General features: G+C 42.3%; 1 protein-coding gene across 4 annotated transcripts in view; it reads right to left on the bottom strand.

Moving 5' to 3' along the window:
- The window catches only part of OPHN1 (oligophrenin 1), a 646,402-nt gene extending 635,090 nt beyond the window's left edge, over positions 1 to 11,312 (bottom strand). For 2 of the 4 annotated variants that reach the window (XM_060086644.1, XM_060086647.1), the window contains exons 1-2: positions 11,118 to 11,312; positions 10,364 to 10,521 (exon numbers count right to left, since the gene is read on the bottom strand). In XM_060086644.1, coding sequence (XP_059942627.1) covers positions 10,364 to 10,517 — 154 coding nt within the window. In that variant the 5' untranslated portion in view covers positions 10,518 to 10,521; positions 11,118 to 11,312. Of the gene's footprint in view, positions 1 to 10,363; positions 10,522 to 10,662; positions 10,887 to 11,117 lie in introns of those variants that run through there. The other 2 variants (XM_060086645.1, XM_060086646.1) reach the window with 2 other exon arrangements.
- Between the last annotated feature and the right edge of the window lie 772 nt (positions 11,313 to 12,084).

Here is a 12,084-nt window from a genome sequence, read left to right as displayed (position 1 = left end):
TTGTTTATTTTTGCTGTGTTGGGTGTTCGTTTCTGTGTGAGGGCTTTCTCTAGTTGTGGCAAGCAGGGGCCACTCTTCATCACGGTGCGTGGGCCTCTCACTATTGTGGCCTCTCTTGTTGCGGAGCACAGTCTCCAGACGCACAGGCTCAGTAGTTGTGGCTCACGGGCCTAGTTGCTCCGCGGCATGTGGGATTCTCCCAGACCAGGGCTTGAACCCGTGTCCGTGCATTAGCAGGCAGATTCTCAACCACTGCACCACCAGGGAAGCCCCAATTCTCAGTTTTGTTTTGTTTTGTTTTAATTCTGAGAATGTCTTAATTCTCCCTTTTTTTAAAATATTTATTTATTTACTTATTTGGCTGTGCCAGGTCTTAGTTGCAGCATGCGGGATATTCGTTGTGGCATGTGGGATCTTTTGTAGTTGTGGCATGTGGGATCTTTTGTAGTTGTGACATGTGGGATCTCTAGTTGCAGCATGTGGGATCTTTTCAGTTGTGGTATGCAGGAACTTTTAGTTGTAGCATGCGGGATCTTCAGTTGCAGCATGCAGAATCTTTAGTTGCAGCATGCAGGATCTTTTAGTTGCAGCATGCAGGCTCTTAGCTGTGGGCATGCAGGATCTAGTTCCCTGACCAGGGATTGAACCCGGTCCCCCTGCATTGGGAGCATGGAGTCTTAACCGCTGAACCACCAGGGAAGTCCCTCCCTTGTTTTAAAAGAATAGTTTTGATGAATAAAGAATTCTTGATTGACATTATTTTTCTTTCAGCACTTTGAATATGTCAGTCCACTGCCTCCCAGTCTCCATGGTTTCTTATGGGAAATCAGCTCTTAATCCTATTGAGGGTTCTCTTCACCTGATGAGTTGTTTTTCTCTTCCTTCTTTCAAGATTCTCTCTTTGTCTTTGGTTTTCATCAGTTTGACTATAATGTATCTAGGTATGAATCTTCTTCAGTTTATCCTACTTGGAGTTTTTTGAGCTTCTTGGATCTGGAGATTAGTATTGCACATCAAATTGGGGGAGTTTTGGCCATTATTTCTTCAAATATTCTATCTGCTTTTTTCTATCTTTCTTCTCCTTCTGGGACTCTCATTACGCATATGTTGATACACTTGATGGTTTCACACAATTTCTGGGATTCTGTTCATTTTTCTTCATTTTTTTCTTCCTTTTGCTTATATTGGATAATCCCAGACTGGATTATCTTAAAGTTCTATGACTCTTCTGCTAGCTCAAATCTGCTGTTGAGCCTCTCTAATGGATTTTTCATTTTAGTTATTTTATTTTTCAACTCTAGAATTTCTATCTGGCTCTTCTTTATAATTTTTATCTCTTTATATTGTCTCTTTGGTGAAACATTGTTCTCAGGTTTTCCTTGTCTCTTAGGTGAAATATTGTTCTCAGGCTTTCCTTTAAATCTTTAGTTCTTTGAATATATTTATATTAGCTGATTTAATTTTTTGTCTAAATTCCAACATTTAGGCTCCATCAGGGACAGTTTCTACTGACAGCTTTTTTCTTGTGTATGAACCATACTTTTCTGTTTCTTTGCATATCTGATCATTTTTTGTAGAAAATGGGACATTTTAGACAATGTAATGTAGTATATCTACTGTACTTCTGGAAATCAGACTCCCCCAGATTCTGTTGTTATTGTTGTTTTTGTCATTGGTTCTGTTGCTGTTTGTTTGTTTATCATATTTCTTGGACAAATTCTGTAATGTCTGTATTCCTTGTAGTGTGTGGCCCCCAAAGTCTCTGCTTGATTAGTTTAGTAGCCAGCTGGTAACCATTCAGAGATCTCCTTAAATGTCTTGAACCATTAAGTCTTCCACTTTTTTCTGAGGGGTTCTGTGTGCATGTTGGGTCATTTCTTCAACACTCAGCTAAGCAGTTTATAACTCTGCCTCAAGTTCAGCCTTAGGAGAGAAATTGGGGCCCTCTCAGGTATTTTCTAGGCACATGCACAGCCCTGGGCGTGCACATGGCCTTCTAGATCTGCTGGAATATGTCAGAGCTTTTCAAAGCCCCCAGTAGACATCTCATTCCCCTTTTATGTTTTTGGCCAGGCTTTTGCTTGCCCTGACTGGTCCCAGTTAGTCTAAGCCACCTGTGATGTTAAACAGCTCGGGGCTAGAACTTTTCCCACTGGGCTAACTCTAAATCAGATGAAGTAATGAGAAGCTGTGTGAATGGGGCTTTTCTAGGTAGCTTTGAGACAGGTTAGATAGTGACAAGACTATAGGTCTGTGAGTGTCTGAGGAACTACAAATCCATTCTTCTCCCTTAGATGCTAAAGGCTACTGGTTTCCACAGCTACTATGGTTATGGGGCTGTGGGTTTTCAAGGTTACCACAAAGCTCTGGAGAAGGGAATGGGAGGCAGGGTAAGTTAAAATGCCACAAAACCTGCTGTTACAAAGGTTCAACATGTTTCCATCAATAAACATTCTTCAGATTGTTGCAAGCCTTTTGGTTAATTTACAGAGTTCTGAAAAAGTTGATTCTGACAATTTTTGCCAGTGTCCTTTTTGCTTTTATGGAGGAGCTGATTTTATGAGGTCTTTAATTTACCATTCGCTCCAAGTACTATCCTAAAGAAATATTTCCCCTGTGTGGCTGAGAATTTGCCCACAATGAACACATTCCTGTGGAAGCAGAAGCTGAAAAAAGCACCAGGAAAAGTCTTTTTAAAAGATAAGCAAAAAGTTGCCAGTTGTTGCCTCTAGTGTGAAGAACTGGGGAACTGGGACACAGGAGGAGGACCTTTTGAATTTTGTACCATGTTCATGTGTTACTTACTCAAAAAACATTTTTAATATACTTATAAAAGAAGGAGGGGAGTTCCCTGGTGGCCTAGTGGTTAGATCCTGGGCTTTCACTGCTGTGGCCTGGATTCAGTCCCTGATTGGGGAACTGAGATCCCGCAAGTTGCACAGCACAGCCAAAGACCCCAGGAGATTTACTACACCCTATTTCTGACAAACTCTCCGTTCACTTAAAGAATCTTGCTCATTATCAGGGCCATTAACTACCACAGTAGTAAAACAGATAGCTTTGACTTAGGAACTCTTGCTTCTCAGTTTTGTTTTGTTTTGTTTTCCTATGGACAGTTGCATCCCCACAGTCTAGCTCAGTTTTCCCCCACAAAGACTCACTTTATAACATGTGATAGAATATATATCATATCCTGAACTTCTTCATAGCTCTTCTCACAACTGTAATTCAATTATTTAAGTGGGTAATCAGATGTTTAACGTACACTCCAAGAGGGCAGAGCCCATATAACCCTTATTCACCATTATATCTCCAGTTGCCCAGTTGTCTGACACATAGTGGGTGCTTCGTAAATCCTTGTTGAATTAAAATTAATTATTTTTATATCATGTAAGGCTTTAGCACTTGATACAAGCCCAATAATGTATCATGAGGGCCCTCCACCTCACTAGAAAAAAAATCAGCTCAAGATTTCCAAGATACTCTCCTGGAAAAGCATGTGTCTTTCCAGATCATCGTGGGCTTTTAGGAAATTTCTATAGTTACTGATTAGAGAAGCAGGTGCCAGATTAAACAGAAGTTTTGGGTTATGCTTTTAAAAAATGATGCTATAAAAAATGAAGCTGCAAAGTAATTTTCCTTCATAACTCTTAACTCTGAAAAACGTTTCTTAATAAGAAGATCAAGCCATAATCTTCCCTACCCTACCCCTATATCATTCACCATCCATAAAAAAAAAAAAAAAAAGAAAGAAAGAAAGAAAAAACCTACCAGCTTCTTGTAAATGGTCACACTGAAAGGCTGGCTTGGTTCAATTTTCCACCCTAGTCCCCACAGCACTCCAGTCCTGCTACTCTGGAATCTGGTCTTCTGAGGACATTCTATGAATATGGTAATATTGCCTCCACCAAATTCCACTTGACACTGCTTCATATCTACTAACAGCAGTACCATACGACATACTCATTACATTGATCTGAGCGACTCTACAGGATATCTAAAATACAGTCTTCCCTCATTATGTGTGGGGAATTAGTTCCAAGACCCCTGCGGATACCAAAATCCACAAATATTCAAGTCCTTTATATTAAATGGTGTAGTATTTGCATATAACCTACCCACATCCTCCTATTACTTATAATACCTAATATAATGTAAATGCTATGTAAACAGTTGCTAGCATGTGGTAAATCAAGTTTTGCTTTGGGAACTTTCTGGAATTTTTGATCTCCCATTGGTTAAATCCAGAGGTGCAGAACCTGCAGATACAGAGAGCCGATTGCAACTCCATGTCCTCCAAGTCACTGATTAACTATCACCAGGATAATGACAGGATATCTGCTGACTGAGAATGTATATTACATCACCAACTCCTCCCTGCACACCACAGCACTACATTCAGTCCAAAGGGATTAAAAGCTTTGGTCTCCCTCACTATAGAGCTATTCAGGACAGAACTGAAGGGCACCAGGTTGGCACCTCTCAAGAAGCATTCACCAAGCAGATAATCAAATAGGCTAGCATGATTCAACTCATCTACTCACATTGGACATATCAGTTGGATTTTCCCTTTGCCTGCTCTCCCAGAGTAAAGATGAACTGACTCCAAACTTTACGATGGAATCAATTTAGGTTGCTTGACTATTTGTGCAAGACAGTGGCAGCCCAGAAAACAGAATGAGAAAGCCAGGAGGAACCCTAAAGCTCACTGACCAAACTTCTAATTTTAGAAATGGGAAAACTTAGGTTTGCAAAACTAAAGACTTACTCAGAGTCATACAGCTAGGAAGTGGCACAGTTGGAACTAGTACACAGGTTCCCTGTGTGCAAAGCTAGAGATGGCTCCACTAAGTATATTCAATATCAAATTTGCCTCAAAGATGGAACTGACCCATCCTTTCAGGAAAGCAATTACTTACCAAACAGGTGCCCCGGTTGCCAAAGCAAGAGCTGAAAAGGTACCCTAAAAAGTAACCTTAACGTAAACATCTAAAACTCTTGTCTTTAAAAGTATAGAATGTAAGAAAGTGACATTTTTGCATTCTTTTAAGACATAAGTTTTCATTAGTCCAAGACAGCCTGTGTATTTGTGGTTGTGCATGTGTATGTGTGGGCTTAATGATAAAATTCCTTTTTTCTGACATCTGTTTTATACATATAAACATACATACATATAAAGTATGTTATCCTTGGTTTTTGAAAGTCTATTTTAAAATTTTGTTTAAATTTTTATATTAATTAATACTGTCAATATACTAATATAATATAAAAATTTATGTAGGTATAAATTAAGATCCTATAATGAGGTTACTCATTCCTTTCCCAAATGGTTAAACTACAATATGCATGAAAAAGAATCATGGAATGTTAGACCTGAAAGTGGGCTTATAGATCCCCTACCCACCCTCACCTTTGGGCCCCTCACCAAGGGCCCCAGCAAATTACTTACCAAGGTCACAGACCCCATTAGTAGCAGAACCATCCCCATACCCATCATGTCTAGGGTTTTTTCCCACTATACCATCATTCTGCCTCTGTTCATTTGCAGCGTCTAGTGTGCTTCCCCAGAGAACTCTCTGTCTGGAGACTATCACCTTCCATTTTCCTAGCCCATTAGAATCCAAGACTCCTAGACTGTTAGAAGTAGATCATCTAGCTCAGGAGTTGCAACCTGATTGAATCCAGGCTGTAAATATATTTCATTTAGCTATCACATTTTTAAAGAAAGCAAAGGCTTTTTTACATGGGATGAGGCTGCTGTATTTTACCCCAATCACTCCGGTCCTATTAACCCACTTCCAATAGCTTCATGCTTTTCTGTTTTCTCCTTGGCCACTGACTGCATTTGGGCCTGCAAACACTGAATCCAGAACAGGCATAAGTAGCAGCACACCAAAGTAAAATTAGTTGATGGAAAATGTGAAATATGGCATTATGTTTTAGCAATAACTATATTCACTGCCTTACCAATAAAAAAATCCATTTAGGTTAACTACTCATATCAGAGGTCTGCAAACTACAACCAATGAATCAAACCCAGCCCACAGCCATTTCTGTATGTCCCCGCCCCATGTGAGCTGAGAATGGTTTTTATATTTATAAAAAGTTGAAAAATTCAAAGGAAGAACAATATTTTTGTGACGTGAAAATTATGTGAAATTCACTTTTCAATGTCAATAAATAAAGTTTTATTAGAACACAGCCACTCTCATTTCATGTACATATTACCTACGGCTGCTTTCTCACAACAATGTCAGTTAAGTAATTGCCACAGAGACTGAATGGCCCTCAAAGCCTAAAATATTGCCCTTTACAGAAGAGGTCTGCTGACCCCTGAGCTATATCAAAGAAAATTTAAAGTTTCTAATAAACTGCGAAAAAGTCACAAATATTTGTTTAGAATTGGAACATCTTACACATCACTCTCAGCTGAATCTTCCTAAAACACAGCTCAGACCATGTCTCTCTCCTATCAAAAATGTTTTTAATACTCCCTGCCTATAAAGAAAAGTCTGAAGTACTTAACAGGTCCTGCACAGTCAAGATCTCAACCTTCCATTCCAACCTTATCTCCCAAACTTCTCTTCCTGCACCATATATCCCAGATGACTTGAATTATTTGCTATCCTTTTACATGCTCTATGTCATTCCTACTACATGAAATGCCCTGTCCTGAATACAGTGCAATGCAGTAAAATAAGCAGGGCTTTTAGAGTCAGGTCTCGGCTCTAATTCACTCTTGCCCTTATCAGTTGAGAAAGTTACTTAACGCCTCTGAACTTCAGTTTTTTTCATATATAAAGTGGGAATAATAATCCTTGCCTCATAAGGCTCTTACAAGATTCTAATTCCTGGCATATAGGAAAAACTAAACAAGTGATAAGTGTTATTAATTCTGTCCAGTTACAGTGCTACTTCCTCCTTTGCTTTTCCTTGTCCTTCCATAGGGAAATGACCTCTCCCTCTAATGTCGCATACCACGGTGTCCACCTGTCTCACTCTATGGCTCTGATCCATACCTACTCCCTTATATGATGGTGAGCTCTACTTATATCTTACCTCCCCTACTAGTCTGGGACCTCCTTGAGGGCAGGATCCCATCTGTGACTTACTCTGTCACATCTGTGACAGCCCTGAGAACAATGGCTTGAATTTAGTACGTGCACAAGTATTTATGGAATGAATGATATGTGTTCACTGAACTAGATAACATTTATTAGGTGTATCATGTTGTGTTGGGATATAAGCAGAGGCTATATCACTTGTTCTAAATAATACCTAGCCTAAGTGCGTAGAAAATATTCAAACAACACCAGGGACCAAAGCTGCCTATATAAAAACAAAGAACAAACAGAAAAGTGTGCAGTATATTCGCCTTTCAGAGTGCCAGTGTTTTTATTTTTCACTGGCTTAAGTTATAATCACCATTTTGTACTCCAACAATTATGAATAGATCACATTTAAGGGGGGGAGGGAATGAATCACTTTCCCAAGGAAGACATATTGAATATCATTCATAACATCAATTACCTCTGAGCACAGATCTATCTAAGAAAATCTAAATATCCAAACAGGACCTATATTTATAAATTAATCATCATACACAGTTGTGACTAAAACCTTATCTAGAGCTCTGTACAAAATCAGACACAAGCACGAAATCAAGTTCCAACTAGCTTAACAACTTTAACAAAAACTGCAGCTGGTTTTTGTGGCATGATGCACTAGGTTTCACTGGTTCCTAGAAACACTAGCCAGTTGATTTGATGGTCAATTTAATAAGTTAAATAAAAAGGTGCCAATAATTCTTCTTTACTTTTAATACCAGACTCCAAATGACAAAATGAATCCACACACATGTACACAAAATTAATTGCTGAGACACACCAATGTCGGGAATGACATTTTCCAACAGGATGACAGCAAAAAATATGTTTCCAATTACTTCTGCTTATGTATTTTCCTTTAGAAATCTACCAAAAAGTACACATTCACCAGCAGATATATTATTAACCTGAAGATGTATTATCAACAACTTACAATATTTAGCTGTTTCCATTTACAAAATACTTTCATAATCCATTAACTCTTTTGAGCCTCAAAGCAACTCTGTGAGGTGCGTATAATTACCCCCATTTTATATATGAAGTAAATGATTTGTGCCTTCTTATCCCAAATTAGTGAAGCCAAGATTGTAGCCCAGGTCTTCTAAATCCACTTCCAGTGTTCTCTCTTCCTTTTTCCTCCACACAAAGCAAGAGTATACCTTTGTTTTGCGTCAACCTCACTTACTCTCAAAAAGTTGCCCAGCTAGCACAGTGTGAGGAAACAGAGTGGGAGTATAAACATTACTGCGGTCAAGACAGTGGGAAACATCCCACCTTTGCCTCTAGCTAATCACATTTTTAGACTCATGCAACCTAAAGGAAAGAAATGGAGTGTGGGTTAGCTGCTGGGTTTTATTTCCTAACTGTCCTATTTTTGGCTTTCTATGTATACTCAGAAAGGGAAAACCACCATAAATATCAAGAAGCCCCCTGAACCAAAATAACTCTTGGATCTTTTGCCCATATGCAAAGGTTTAAGCCTGCATAACTGTTGACTCTTACCACGTTTAATCTCAGAAAAGGAAAGAATAAAAACCGCAACTTGCCCCTCGCTTAGAAAACTTTTGCCCATCCTCAAACATTTTATTGAACTGTTTATTTTCTCCTAAGAATCTTAATCTCTCTGATACTCCTCAGCTGCTCATTTTTTAGCACAAACACTTTCAGCTTACCCTACACTTCACAAAGCCAGTCCCTTCCAGGGGCTTAGATGAGCTTCATTTGACTATGAATACTGCACCAAGCAGTTTACTGAAACAAGTAAATAAAAAGAAAATCCAAACATTCCCCCTTTTCCTTTCAGGAACCCCCACCTTTCTAACTACTTTTGTGGCACAACCTGCATATCTTTAACCTCTCAATGAACTCTATTAAGTGGCAACACACCCCAAAGCCTGGCCTAAAGTTTCTAAGGATCAGCATTTCAAATACCCCATCTTTAAGGTGCTGCCAAGAGTTTACTCTTGTTCAGACTGCAATAGGACAAACCATTATATGATCGAATTCAATCAACCAACCAGCAGGAACTTGGAAAACTTCTATTCTGACCAAAGTGGGCAGACAACATATGCAGGGAAAGCACAGACTCCAAGGGGCAAATCAGGAGAGCTGCACAACAAATACCCCTGCGCTGCGGCTCCCAAGCCTTTCTCCCTATTCTTGGTTGGCTGCATTTGCCTTAAGGTCCCCATGCTGCACCAGACACAGTATTTGTGGGATAAATCCACTCAGAAAAAAGTTATAGGCATACAGAATATATTTGCCAGTGACTTGGACTTTATTTCTCATAATCATCTTTCAACCAAGAAGAGAAAAAATGAATTATATCCACCCATTCACTAACCTCCATTCTTCTGGGTATATACTTTGGCACAATGGATTGGTTTGCCTGCACTCTTGTTGGGGATGTTTATTATTCTTTCTCCTACTCCAAGCCTTCTGCCAACTAGCAGAAATAAAAACTCCATACACAGTGGGGAAGCAGGGGAGGGTCCCACAGCTGTTAACCGTGACCACTGGGAAAGCCAAGCTAGGTGAGGTTCCTTCAGCCAGATGACTCCCAACCTGAGCTCTCTACTATGCTCCCAGGGGGCTGGGTTCCTCCTGCCAGGGACTAGGCAGGTCTTTGTTCCACCCTTGAGGAGAATTCAGTGGCATGTGAGGTCATTTAATAATTCTGAACTTACACCGACCTTGACCAGAACCATAACTCAGTAACTTAAAGAAAAAATCACTGGGGCAAAGGTGCTTTCCTTAGAAAATAACTTGCCATCTGAAATTTTTTTACTGCCCCCATACTTACCTATAGCAACCAGAGGCCAGGAAGGAACAAAACCCTGATTCAAGCTGCTGGCCTGAATTCCCAATTCTTTAGGAGGTACTAGGGCAGTTCCTCAGTCAGCTTGGATGTCCCTTTGCCTCATACATGGGTAGAAACATGTCCGACAGTACAAGCAGACTGTCCCTTCGGAACAACAGTCTGACAAGAAAGGATAGTTGCAGAATAAGACGGTCCCTGGGACAGCTACAGATCCTGTCTTATAAAGCCAAGGACACTAAAGGGAAAAGCCCCAATTCTAGTTGCAGCCACCACCTTCCACTTCTACTGACCCCACTCCAAAGTGTCCGGAAACCCATTCGCCTCAGACACCTGGGCTGGGAATCACCCTAAATCCCCACTTTCCCCGTGGTGTGGAAGAGCTCAAAGGCCAGAGCCACCGGCTCGAGGAAACTGCTCATCGAAGCCTTCCACTTACTTCTCATTGCGCTGATAAGCGCGTTGCCGTCTTTGATCACGTCTTTGATGAATTTATTGGTCCTCTCCAGTTCCTGCTCATAACACTTGAGCCTCTCGCGGAAATCAGGGCTGTCCAGGTAGCAGTCGCTGAACTCCAGCGGGGGGTGCCCCATGGTTCTGATGGCGGGGATTGGAAGGAGAGAGGAAAGACACAAAGACCAAGAGCATCAGTGGCACAGTACAGGGAGAAGATGAGGTGCGCAGACTGCAGGACTCCCTCAGGAAGCTGTAGCCTCCCTCCCTTCGGAGGACAGGTACCTGTTCAGATGAGATTCCTGGGGACAGCTGGCTGGTCTGTACCGGAAACGAGGGGCCTGGTGATTGCTTCAGGTGACTGGGAGAGCTAACTAACGCAGTCGGATCCCGGCGGGGTGCTGCCTAGCAAGCAGCTGGCCCCCTAGTCATCGCCCCCCTGACAGGCGACAGAAACTGCAGCTCAGCTCTCCTCCGGAGACTGGCCGGATCCTTCCTGAGCAATTGCAAACGTGACACTTTAGCCCGCCCAGGGTGTGGGCGGGGGTGAGCGCCGGGGGTGGGAGGTGCCTCTCCTTGCTCCCAGCTGCGGAGCCTGCTGAAGATTTCCTTTGCCGAACTCCGCGGGCAACCCTAATTGCACTGTCCCCTCCCCCTTCTTAAAGCCAGCGCCTCCGCCCTGCCCCGGTGAAGCCCTCGTACTGAGCCTGGGGACTCGGGTTCCTTCAGCTGTATCTTACTTGCACCCTAGCGTCTCGTTACCAGAGTCCTCCGTCTCCCAAAATTCTTCCTGGTCCAAGGGAGCCGGCCTGCTGTCCTGTTAAGCTCCGGAAGGGTTAAGCCGTGGCGGCAATGAAACGTAGCCTTCCTCCAAAGACGCCCAAGCGGGAAGAGGAGGGCAACAGCGCGACGCACAATAGCTACAGTAGCCTGACGCTTCCCTACGGAAACTGGGGAGCAGTCAGCGCCTTAGACTCCAGCTGGAAAGCGTGGCGGCCTGGGAGATGTAGTCTTTCCGTTTCACGCCCGGTGACTCCTCCCCGCGATCTCCCCACCACTCCGCCAGGGCGGTGGCTCTCGCCGAAAGGCATTCCCAGCCCTCCCCAGCTGATAGCTGTCCCGGCCCAGCCTCAAGGGGCAGGTGCACCGCACTAGAGTCTACCTGGAAAACTTCCAAAACTGGAACGAGCAAGAACCCGGGAGGGATCGATTGTGGGAGGCTCTCTCTCACTTCTCATTGTTTGGCTGGATTGTTTGTGGTTTTTCCTTCCTCTCTTTCCAGACTCCCTCTGACCAACCCACTTCTTTTCCTCTTCCCTTTCCCATGTCTACGGGTCCTAGAGCTCTAATTCCCATGGGCCTTCTACCTAAAGGGTTGACTCCTGCCCTTGGATCTCCATGTTAAGCTCAGAACCTCCTGCCAGAGAAAAGGAGGCCATAACTAGGAGTTCATTTTTCCCTGAATAGGACCTCAAAGCGTGGTTTTGTGACCCAACTCATCGCATCGGCTGTTGATTAAAGCACATGATTTTCCATATGTAAGTGAAAAAGCTATGAAAAGGATGTTATAAATTGTCTTGCAGCTTCCCTGAGAGACCTCTTCTCCATTGTCTATTGTAGAACTGGGGCTACTTTTACAGGTGCCTGCCTTGAGATTAAGAGCAGCTAGGGGATGGAAAATAGTGTGTACACGGGCAAAAAGATTCA

This window comes from Mesoplodon densirostris, chromosome X, assembly GCF_025265405.1.
Source record: "Mesoplodon densirostris isolate mMesDen1 chromosome X, mMesDen1 primary haplotype, whole genome shotgun sequence".
Lineage (NCBI taxonomy): Eukaryota > Metazoa > Chordata > Mammalia > Artiodactyla > Ziphiidae > Mesoplodon > Mesoplodon densirostris.
Note: the sequence above shows the minus strand (reverse complement) of the source record. Positions and strands in the feature narration are given on the sequence as shown.